This window comes from Lonchura striata, chromosome 7 (assembly GCF_046129695.1).
Source record: "Lonchura striata isolate bLonStr1 chromosome 7, bLonStr1.mat, whole genome shotgun sequence".
Classification (NCBI taxonomy): Eukaryota; Metazoa; Chordata; class Aves; order Passeriformes; family Estrildidae; genus Lonchura; species Lonchura striata.
In genome coordinates, this window is record NC_134609.1 from 28284828 (window position 1) to 28297017 (window position 12190).

Genomic DNA, 12190 nt, shown 5'->3' on the forward strand with positions numbered 1-12190 from the left:
TGGGGTGGAATTGTGCTGGGAGGGAAGGGACTCTCCTGTTGCTGGAAGCGCAGCCCGTGTCCGGAGCTGGGCCAGCCGGGCTGGAGGCAGGTGCCTCCCTTGGGGACAGGTGTGACTCAGGTGTGCCCCACCCTCCCTGCGAGCTCCAGGCACTGCCACCCAGCACCCGGACCTGTTCTGCCTATTCCTCGAGTCCTGCTCAGAGGGACACCGTGGAAATCTGGAATAATTCCCCCAGGGACTGGTTCTGGTCTCTTGGTGGCAGTGCCTTTTTTCCCAGAAGTGTAGTTCTGCTGCCATGCACTGGGCATCAAACTCGTGTTCCCCCTGTGTGACAGGGGTTTTATTTGTTTTTAATTAACACATGCCAGTCTATTTTTTGGGTACCTTCATTACTGTGTTTGCACAGCTCCAGCTCAGCAGGACTCAGCCTGGCCCAGGCCGAGCCTAAATACAAAGTGCTGGTGCGAGGCACGGCATAGTTCCTTCTTCAGAGTATGGAATTGGAGAGATTTTTCCAAAATCACATATTTAAATGCACAAGTAGGTCTTTTGTTTGCTTTACAAAAGGCTGTGTATTGCCCAAAACTTGAGCTTTTGACTGTGAGTGCGTTTTTAGCTGGCAAAAGTAAAACTTTGGCTAAATCTAAGCACAGTGACCAGCAAAAGTGGCCCCCAGTCATTGCTGTGTCTGAGCTTTTAACTTGTTGCTGGGGCATGGACTTGTCCTGTGAGGATGGATGCTCCCTTAGTTTCTTGGGAAATAAAGCCATACTTCCCATTTTAATCTTAGAATCTCATATTTTTCCTGAAATGCTGTTGATACTTAAATGAGTTTTTACTTCATTCATAAGTAGTAGTGCAAGAGGGAAAAAAAAAGAAGGGTTAGCTTGTTTTTAATGCTCTGTATCTTATGCAGCAGGTCTGAGCTGTTCCCTAAACAAGTTTAGTTTTAGTAAGTGATACTTGTAATGTTGATTTCTTATAGGAGAAGTAACTTCTTACCTCCTTCTCTGCTGAATCATTGACAGGAGTCCCGGAAATCATGGAAATACTTTTAAAGAACAGAAATGCCAAAGGGACATAGAGTTACTGTAACAGGTTATTGTTGGATTTTCTAGACACCCATTTTATTTCAGTGAATGTGGTTAATGTAAGAGATAAGCTGCAAACTGAACTGTGAGAAGATTAATATTATGAAGGAATTAATAAAATGGATCAAATTTTGAGGTACAGGTTTGAATGAATGAATTTGAAACTGATGTAGGTGCTGCTAGATCTTTTTCCTTTCCAAAGAATTGCAGTGTAAGAACTTAACAGAAATAACAAATTCTCTCAATATTCTTCTGGGACTGATTGATATTTTCCTTATGTATGGGTAAACTGAGGCTCAAAATTTGGACTCTTTGGCCCAAGGTATTAGAAAGCCAAGTATGAAATGTAAAGGATTTTGTCATCTTGCTGTACCCAGTGAGACCATCTTGTGTCCTGAAGTAAACGAACCAGTGGGTGGTGAGAGCACTGAGAGCTCAGCCCTGCTTTGTGGTTGTTGGTGCCATTTTCCAGAGATTTCTGGAATAAGAGCAGGATCCACAAATCTTGTTCTTATCTCATTAAAAGCAGCCAAATGTTTGGGACTTGGAGATAGCAGAGTTTGAAGTGCTTATTGGTTTCCCTTGGAGTAAACTTGGAGCTATTGTTGACTGTTCAAAGGGAGCCTCATCCAGCTCTCTTGATTGGAAAAACATGGGCAGGGAGTAAATGCCAAGACCTGTAGCTGCCTTCTGTCTCCAGCACCAGTATCAGAGTTTTTTATAACTTTCCTATGAAATGAGGGGTTTAAGATCTGCATCTCAGGGATGTCAGGAGGAGAGCAGCAAACCCAGAGCACCCAGCACTCACTGTCTCTCTGTGTCCACGTGTGCCAAGTTTTGGTCCTGTATATATCTTAAATTTCTGCCTTGGTTTGAAGCCTTCTCACATAGAGTGAGACCTGCTGTGTTTAAGAAGAAATTAGACAGGTTTATGAAGATATTTCTCATTCATTTGTTGATATATAATGAATACTGTGGGTCCAGCTTTGCCTGAAACTTGTTATTTGCATACTTGCCTTCTAACAGTGACTTGGAAAATCTCTTTTCAAGGCTAAGTAGAGGCCTTAAAAGTGAAATTGTGAAACTCAAGAGCCTAAGGACACTTGATGGGCAGTGTCTTTCTCTTGTGACACACTAATAACAGACTGAACCCCGTGGTCTTGGGGCTGAATTTAGTGTGCTCGCTGCAGCTGTTGGTAAGCAACTGCTTGTTAAACTGTGAGGTATTTTCCTTTGCAAACTATTTCAGTCATGCTTGTCATAAGTAGAATTTGGAAGCAGTTTTATGTCGATCCTCTTCCAGGCTCGACCCAGAACTGAGGCAACAGAACGGAAAAAGCTCCTGGATTTTTTATGGAGATCAGTTCTTGCAACCAGTTGGCCCTAGAGGCTGGTGGCTGCAGAGGGGTGACAGCAGGGACCTGGTGGCAGCCCCTGGAGGGCCAAAGGCATTGTGATGGCTGGGAATGCCACTTGTGGAACTCGTTTGAGCAGCTCATGGATGGCTTCATTGTTTGTGCAGCACACAGCAGGGTGGCTTGGCAAGGAGCAGCTTCTCCATCACCTCCCCAGGCCTGAGTTTCAGGTTACTTTGTCCATAAACGATGAAAATCCCTGTCCAGGAGTTGGTTTTGCAGGAAACATGAGTGGTGAGGAGCAAACACTTCTCACCAGGTTGGGGCACAGCAGTTTCAATTGCAGTTTGGGCTTGTGCTGTGCTTTCCAGGTGTTTACAGGAACAGCCTTAGAGCTCTGTCACAGCAAGAAGAAAACCTGCCCATCTCCTCAATTCACTCATTATGTACATAAAAAGAAATTGTAAAGTGCTGTTGTCAAAATCTACTTTCCAAACACTCATTTTAAGGCAAAGCAGAGGGGACACCCCAGCTGCAACTCAGTAATGAATGAAAACCAGTTCTTTTATTATAATAAGCCAGGGGACTTTAGAACCTTTAGAAACACCTTAGCTCAAAGGTCCCTACAACAGGCAGAGCCCTCAGGTGTGGTTAAACCAGAGAACCTGTGGGCAGTCAACTGCTCAGAGTTGTAATTGTTTTTCCCACATGAACATGTTAGAGAATTCTTTAGATAAAATATGGAAGTGTGAGTACATTGAGATGGTAGCCTTCAGTCACTACCAGCATAGCACTGACATAGTTACGGTAAAATTTAACTGTTTGTTTTTTTATTCAAAATTCAATTACAGTAGGGAATCATCCAGGATCTCTGGATTTGAAGTTAGGTAAGGTAGTTCTCTGATTTAGAGCTTTGTATTTATGAATTGGAATTGCAAATGCTGAGGTCAATTTTGAGTTTATGCACCTCAAATCCATCTGGGTATGGTACCATCCCCGTTTGTTCAGTGTTGTTTTCAGTAGGTATTACAGGAAACAATATGGACAGAACAGAACCAGGGCAGTGTGAAATTGCATCAGCAGTTTTAGTTCACACTTTGTGGTTTACAAATAACTTGAGAATTTTGGTGAATTTTAGGGGAAACTGATGCTTGCAGGGCCCTGATCTCTGGATGGTCACATGGCAAAGTCAGGTTGAAGTGGCAGCAAAACCATTGTTTTCAGGGGGTTCCCATGGTTTGGTGTCTCTTAAAAATAAAAAAAGTCTCTTTTTCAGCAAGGCTCCTTTCCTTATTGATTTAGCAGTGTGTTTTCTTCAGTCATGAGCTGCAGGTACTCAGTGGCACTCTGCTTTTCCCAGGAATGGGACAAGGCTGGATGTCTCCCTGTGTGTGTTCTCCACAGCACCTGGACACCTTTGACTCTGTGCCCCCACCAGTGAGCCCCCCCAGCTCAGGTGAAAACCAACATCAAGCTCCTTGTATTTCATGTGATTTCTGAGCAAGGGAATCTTGTCATTTCTCTTGTTCAAGCTGCAGCTCCATTTCTCATTTGCTTTTCATAATCAGAAGCACAATGGGGTTCATTTGCTGTTGAGTTGTACTGTCTCATTTCTCCTGCAGTTGTAAGTCAAACAAAAATCCAAAGACTTCAGTCCTGTGGGAACAAAAGCAACTTAGATTAAAAATGCCAACTTTCTCTGTGTTCCCTAACACACAAGTTAGTTCATTCATGCTCAAATCCAGGGATTCAGAAGGATAAACAACAGTAATTCTGCAATAACTCAGACATTAAAGGCTGCCTTTCTCTCTGTCTTTTCTCTCCACAGCCCTCCTGGGCCAGGTGATGATAAACAGTTGGCTTCTCCCCTGGATCCCTGTGAGCATCCCTCAGCTGTGTCTGCAGCCTTTGGAAATGCTGTCCCGGTGGGAGCTGCTGAGCTGACTGCTGCCAGGTACTGTCAGAGCTGTGCCCCGGGGCAGGGCAGTGCCTGCACTGCTCTCACCCTCCTTGCATGGACAGATGTCTGCTAGGACAGTTGATGGGTTTGCTCAGTCTGCCTCTATCAGCACAGATCTGTACCAGAGTTTTAAATCCCCCCTTGTCAAAACCTTCAAAAGAAGATTCTGTTTACCCTGCCCTGAGATTCTATCACTTCAGCACATAGGAGGGTCGTGACATGTGAAGGTGTAATATATGCCCTGTGTATTTTTAGTTGTTTATACTTTTTTTTTTATTAGTACAATTAGTACTAATCATTGGAGCATTTTCTATGAGAAGTTCTTGACCAGTATAATGTTGATTATAGAGCAGTCAGGTATCTCTGTTGGACTCTGGCCTTTTTGTCTGCCTTTGCTTGCAGTGAGAAGGGAAACTGTTGCTTTCTTTGTGCTGGTGGTAGTGGGGTTGTCAGGCTCTTCGGGCATATAAATTTGTCTGAACAATAGAGGAAGCCTTGTAGGGTGTGTGTACCCTTCAATCACCAGGAGCTCAGTGGAGTGTAAACACACACAGTGTATTTAAGCTAGCATTACATTTGTTAGCTGAAGTCACAATAATACACCATCAAAAGCTGAAGGGACCTTGTGTGCTTTGCTCAATCCACCTTAAAAGCTGGGTGACTTTGCTGTTTAGCCAGTCCTGGTCTGACACCAGTCCCCAAGCTGGTTAGTCACCAGTGCTGGCTGGGAGAGTCTGTGACAAACAAACTTTTTCCTACAGTCAGAGTAAGATGATCTAGAGGAGCTTTCAGTGGGAATCTAATGTGGATTTCTTTCAGTTCTTGTAAGTTTTTACTGAGAGAGTTGTGTTTCTTTGGTTTTTAACAAATGTCATTGAGTAACTGATATTTTTTTTTTTGTGGATTCTGCTTTTCTTGCTAATGGATTGTTGGCCATAGTAATAAGGCAGTTAGAAAAGAGTGAGCATTAATTGAGGTGGAGCTGTAAACTACTTTCTGAATGTGGAAGCATGAAAAAGGCAACAAAAAGTGCCAGAAATATTTGTATATGGGTTTTGGACTACAGTCTGGAACAGAAGATTGCGTGCCCTTGGGCTGATAATTTGCTGTTTGCAGGCGAAAAGGCACACAAGCTGTCTATGATTAAACATTGAGGGAGAGCAGTCTCAGAGTGTTTTAATTCACTATTTCTTGTAAACCTAATGAATTCACTCTGTTTGCATTCTCACATGAATCTGGAGTTTCGAGTTAATTATATTATACCTTTTCTTTTGATCTCCTTCATAACTTGTGCCTTTTAAATGTTTTATTGTTACTGTCTGAGGGGTGTCTCGGGGTTCCTTGCTCCACCCCAGTGGCTGTGCTGGTGCTGAGCTGTGGTTGCCCCATCCAGGGTGGCTGAGCCCAGTAGGGGTGAGGGCACAGGGACTGTCCAGCAACCACAGGATCTGGCTGTTGTTTCCAAAATCCTGACCTTGAGGGAGCTGCAAAGATTTTTGCAAGGGTTCAGCATTAAAAAGTGGCAAACCAGGGGTATTTCATGTTGGATGTAGATAGTTTTCCAATTTCTGAAACAGAGGAAACTGCTAGAGAAATACAGTGTGGTTAATTGGAGTGAAGCTGACTGTGAGTGCTTTTTCTGTGTTTGTTGGTTTGAACTCTTTTGTTTGTTTGTTTAAGAGCTGCACAAGTTAACTCTTGTCAGTGTTGTTTGTTTTCCTTACTCCTTTATTTTGCATCCGTGTGCAGCTTTGGATATGAAAGCCTACCCATTCTCCTTCACCTGCCTTTCCTGTCCAGGTTGTTGTCACTTGCCATCTTCCCTGTGAGCCTTGCAGAGAGGTTTCCTGCTGTCCTAGAGGCTGCCACTGTGCCCACCCCCAGGTGGCAGCTGGTTGGCAGAGGAGGGGTTAAATCAGTGCAGCTGCACCCCTGCTTTAACTCCTGTGTGTTCAGTCCTGGCACAGCTCCTCCTGCAGCAGCAGCTCTGCTGATTTCCCTGGGCTTTGGTCCTGAGCTGCTAACAACATAATGTTGGTAGCAAATGGAAGTGTTAAAACACGGATTATGCTCACATAGCAGGACTGGGCTTTTCTTACCCAAGAGAAGAGCCTCAGTGATGTTTTTTCTTTCATGTCATTGCCTTATCTGTCATCAACAATTCACCTGTCTCGTGGAGCAGATAATTTCTGGTACAAGTAAGATAATCTTATTAAAGTCTCTGCTTTTCTGGCGTTTTATGTAGAAACACTGTACCACTGCATTTCAGTGTGGCTGGATACAATTCCCTAGTGCACACATTTGTGATGTCTCTGTGCTGCCTGCTGGATACCTCTGCAAAATGGAAATGTTATAGGGACTCCTGAATGCCATGGTGTTATTCCAATGTCTGCAATAATGCACAATCATAAAGGGCTTTCCCCCAAAATATTTAGGTATTTACTAGATTTGCTTCTGTTTCTGTGTATTTCCCCATCAGGCATGTCACATAATGCAGACAGGGTGCACTTAGGGAAAAATAATGGTGCATACATGATGGGGGTCAGTTTGTGCTAAATGGCTTCCAGATGGCAGGGCAGAGTAAGAGATCAGGTTGTCCCTCCATCTGTCCAGTCAGGAAACCCTATCTTTGTTTAGCTTCTTGAGGGTGACTGACTGCCTCTCTCCTGCTGCTAACATATTGATCAGGGACAACATGCTAGCATCTGCTCAGTAAGATTTTATTTATCTACAGAGAAGTGCCCTGAAAAGAATTAGGTAAAAAGTTCACTGGTAGTTCTGCCAAGCATTTTTGTTCAGCAATGAAAGGCCAAGTTCACTCTGATTTGCCAGTACATGTTGCTCTAGGAGAAGTTCTGGCCAGACACAGCTTTCTCTTTGCTCTGCAGGTGCAGGGCTCTGCAAAAGGACTTCTGTGCTGTATGAGGAATGTTTGGGTTGGAAAGGTAGAGAAGGCAAATAAGAGCCCTGTCTGTACAAGACCACAGCTTAGCTGGGTTCCAGGTTAGAGGTGTGAAACACTTCTAAGCAGTGTCTGTTCCCTGCAGCTTCCTTCCTGGCTTGTGGGGAAAAAACCCCAAACCTGCAAATGCCCAGGAGAAAATGATAGATTAGAAGTCACTTGCTGCATGTACTTCTCAATGTTGGCAGTACAAACAGGGAGTACCAACATTTGTCTGTGCACACAGATAGTCAGGAAATTATTTTTGAGGTTTACTCATAAGAGATGGTGCTTGAAAATGCTTGTTTTCTAATGAGCTCGACTCCACAGGATAAATACTGGTCAATGTCTAGTTTATTGTGCACTGAGAAGATTTGGGCCTCTTGGTAGTATTCTTTTTGCAACCATTAAAATATTACCAGTTAACAAAAAAGTTTAATAGATAATCTTGTTTTAATAAAAGCTGTGGAGAGGTTTTGACGTAGCTGCATCATGTGTGAGGTGATGAAAGTCCCATGAGTTGATACACGGACCCTGGTTGATGCTGTGTTAGGCTGGAGAGTGCAGAGTGAACAGAAAGTCTGTATTTTGGGCAGGGTTTCTGTTCTGTGCTCCTTTACCTCAATTTCTGCAGGTCTTTCAGCACGAGGAGGAGTGGAAGCAGGGTTTTGTGAAGGATAGGGACCAGAGCTTTTCCAGAAATCCTGGTGTGTCGATGGCAAACTTTGCTTTAGTGTTGGGTATGACTTTCATTAGTCAAAGTATCTCTGAAAATGGTTTCATTTGGTGTGAACAGGCTTGGAGGGGGAAGCTGAAGGGCTGCAGATGATCATTTGGGCCTGTGTGAAGAGAGTGGGTGAAACAGGTGCTACTGTAAGACTGGGGCAGCTTTGTGTGTCCATAACACCAGGGCCATCATTTATGTGCCTTTGGTGCTCTTGTTTGGCTGGGCCCTCTTGTGAATTGTTTTGGTTTTGCAGCTCTTTGTTTGCTCTCCAAACAGATGTTCAGCATTCACTTATTTTTAGCAGTTCACTTTTTTCTCCTTTAAAAATCCTACTTTCACTGCTCTCCATGTGCCCCTATATAGTCACAGCCTTGGTATAGAGAGGATGCTGTTACTATATTAGTACAGAGACATTTTTAGCCAAGGACAAAGGCCTTTGCATGAAAAAGGAAACAGCCTGCTTTTTAATAATTATTTATTTATTTGTTTGTTTGTATTCACTTGATGGGGCTGAAAATTTCGGGTGTCTGTGTCAGCATCAGGCCAGTTTGGGCAAACAGAAGGAAGGAAAGGAAGGAAGGAGTGAGGAAAGCAGAGATAATTTCTTAGAAGAGCTGGCTGGGTAGCTGTCCCATATGGCACAAAGCAGCTTTGTGGATATAAGCTAATCAAGGTAAACTACACTCACAAAGAGCTTTGGTGATCTTAGTACCTGAGTGGACAAGCACTTTGGGAAGTGGCTGTTCTCGTGCTCCTGTGTGTTGTGACTAAAGTTGTGACTAAAGTTAGAGATGTGGTTTAGGCCTGTCCTCTTTTGTGCACCAAAGAAGGGAACAGCCTGTCCCTGGACCTTGCTAACAGTAATACTGTTCAATCTGCTGCCTACAACTCCAGTGTAATTACTGGGGGAAGAGGAGAGAAAAATTTCAAAGGAATGACTAAGATAGCTGTTTATCTTTAGTCCAGGAAACCTGTAAGAAGCTTCTCAGCCACGTCCTGTTTCCATCAACATTTCCATCAACGTTTGTGCCTGTATGTCTGGCAGCAGCAGGAGCGGAGGCTGTTGTGTGTGGCTGCTGCTCCAGGACATTTGTGTCCCTCTGGTGTGCCCTGGAAGGGACAGTGTGGTGTGACAAGACCTTGAACTGCTCCTGCTTTTAAGACACAAAGTCCTGGGTTATTTAGTTCCTTTTCTGTTCATGAATGTGGCTGAGAGCAGGGGGAGTTGTGTAGTCACTGCCCTGCTCCTGAGCGTGGGGCTTTGCTGAGCAGAGGGACTTCACATCCATGGGATGAGTTCTGGGATTACTGTGTTTAGCTTTACAGCCTAGGGAGAGCTTTTAAAGTAAGAGAATGTTCCAGTCCCAGATTTTAGGGTTTTTTTCTAAAACACAAATTGCTTAATCAAATGTTTATATTGTACAGTGAGGAGAAAAGACTGTGTGAGAACAGCAAAGCAGTCATTAGTGATTTGTTTCTTATACTGATTCATATACAGTTAAATTCTCTGGCACTTAATGTTATGGTCTATAAGCGCTGTCAAGACTTTGTAATATTACTGATGATGTGAACAGCTGAGAGGTGAAGTGAAATAATGTTTGGAGGAAGAAGTAATTTTTGGGAGGTAGGAGAGACAGGGAATTCGGGAGGGGATGATGTGCTCCTTACAGCTTCTTGTAGACCCAGCCAAAGTTTATCCTAAAAAGAGACTTTATTAAAGCTTCATGGGCATTACAGCTTATTTTTAATAACTGTTTTGCAGCACTTCCAAGCCTGATAGCTGCAAGGGAGTTGATAATCACGTTTCTGAGGATGCACCTTTGGCTGTGGCCCCTGGTGATGGTGTAGAGCTGCCTGCTCAAGAAACAAAAGGTTTCACAAGGGAAAAGAAAAGGTATTGTGTGATTTCAATTTTTACAAGACTTCTCCATGTCTCTACATCTTTTGCTTAAGAAATGTTTCTAGTGTGAAAGAAGAGGCTGACTAAGTTTGACAGGTGTTTTGTCTAAGTTATATGAACACTTGGCTGCTGGATTTTGAGCCAAATGTTAGGCTTTTCAAAACCTGGCTAATCCAGTGTATCTACTCCAAAATACCAGAAGAGGGAGCTTAGGCTACACTGGTTATCACTATGCTGATCTTTCCTTCTATTTTTAAACTTTTTTTTTTAGTTTTTTTCTCCACTATTTTTCTTTATTGAATTAAAGTTTGTTAAGTTTTTTTTTTTGTTTCTGAGTGTGAAACTGTGCAAGATCAGGTCCTACTTATGAGAACTCTTCTGCTCATTCCCCTTCAGATGTTGCCCAAACTGGCCAAGCCACACCTGATTTGCATTGTCACTGTCAGTAGTGAAAGAAGAAAGTTTTCAGCTTGGTTTCACTCTTGCTGAATAAATGCTACCTTGATTTCAAAGTTAAATGTTTCACTGCCTCAGATTTACACTGATTGTTTCCATGGTGTTTGATAGGTGGTCCAGTGTATTTTTTTTTTGCTTTGAAAACCCCTAAACTGAGCCAGACTCACAGAATGATTTGGCTTGGAAGGAACCTTAAAGAGCATGTCTCAACCATCCCATCTCAAATATAGTTGAGACATGTGTTTGGATATTTCTGTCTGAGGTGATTAACCAGTCTGCTCTTGGGGCTCAGCAATCAAGGCCTGCCCTTATTGTGACATCTATTAATGGAAAAGGTCACAGCACAGCTGAGAATATGAAATGGGCACTCCCTGGAGAGCAGCATTCTCCACCCCACCAATACCCACTGGTAGCTTGTGACAAGTGGGATGCAAGACAGGAGACACCACGGGAAATACAGCTCTGTCACTACAGCTCTGTTCAGAAATGTCAAAAGATGCTGCTGTCAGCAGGAGGATACTCTGAATTATGAATTAAAATGTACACAATAGATGCATTCTGCTGTGGAGCAGTGCACAAAGAGCTCTTAGCAAATGCTGCTGGAAAAACTATAGACTGTATTATCTAGGAAATGTTGATTAATTGTTTCTTCTAAACTCCTGATGGTTTTGGTCAGAAAAATGATGTCTTCACCTTTAGTGTATGTGCTGCTGAGGCACAGTTAGGCCAAGTCTTTGTAGTTTTCCTCCATGACACTACCGTGCACAAACCATTGATGGAGAACAGGAGTGTTGTGCACCAGTATGCAATTTCTGTCATCTGAAGAGGATTCTCTGTATTGAAGGGTACATATAATGGTTATCATCTAAAAATGGAGAAAAATGGGCAGGTGAGATTTTAGGTTGGAAGATGCTCACCCCAAGATATTGGCTCTTTCCAGAGAATCATCCAAAATTGTTTGAGCTTTATGGATACCTTGGATCTTGCATTCTGGGAGTGCTGTAGTGCAGAAAAAACAAAAAAATGGAACACTTTGTTTACAAAGTGGATGTGTTTACAAATCCAAATTGGAACACTAAAACATGGGGATTTTCTTTTTCTTTTCACTAGAATTCAGTTTCAACAATGGGAGAAATAACTTTAGAACTCTGCAGGCAAGCAGAGCTTCTGTGCTTGCATATTAGCCTTACATATTTATTTTTGTGCCTCTGAAGTTTGTTTTGTTTTGATGTTAATGTAGTGGTTTTAACAGCGTAAGTGCCTGTGTGTGCATAAGAAACTCTTGGCCTTGGACACTTTCAGAGGTGGGAAGTCCATTGCCTCTTTGGGCAACATGTTGTATTAGTAGAATTTCTTAATGCAGAATCAAAATCCAGCCTAGGATGTCAGCAGCCCAAATGTGCACTCCCAGCATCCTCACTGTGCCTTGAGAATAGTGATCCTGTCACCCACAGCTTCTTTCTCCAAAGCTGAACTGGTGTGTTTGTGTCTTAATGGAAATTAAGATGCACATAGAGGTGAGAATTAGAGTTGTCTGTTGGACAGAAGATCATTCTTGCACCCTCTTGAAAAGCAAAAAAAAAAATTACTGTCCAAATAGCTGTTGCCTGTTGTAATCAGCCCCTTGTGTAAATACTTCTGAGACTACCTTGTATTTTTATGTGATTCCTGTGTATCAAGTCAAATCAGCCATGGAAAATAGTAGCCTGCAAATTGGGTTATGTTTCAGCTTGTCACATTGATGGGAAGTGTCTGGC

At 42.9% G+C, this 12190-nt stretch overlaps 1 protein-coding gene across 9 annotated transcripts in view; it reads left to right on the forward strand.

The window, feature by feature from the left end:
* Positions 1 to 12190, forward strand: part of TACC2 (transforming acidic coiled-coil containing protein 2) — a 125838-nt gene that overhangs the window by 48339 nt on the left and 65309 nt on the right. For all 9 annotated transcript variants that reach the window (XM_021529311.3, XM_021529303.3, XM_077784730.1 and 6 more), the window contains 2 exons: positions 4278 to 4403; positions 9840 to 9971. In XM_021529311.3, coding sequence (XP_021384986.2) covers positions 4278 to 4403; positions 9840 to 9971 — 258 coding nt within the window. The remainder of the gene's footprint in view (positions 1 to 4277; positions 4404 to 9839; positions 9972 to 12190) is intronic.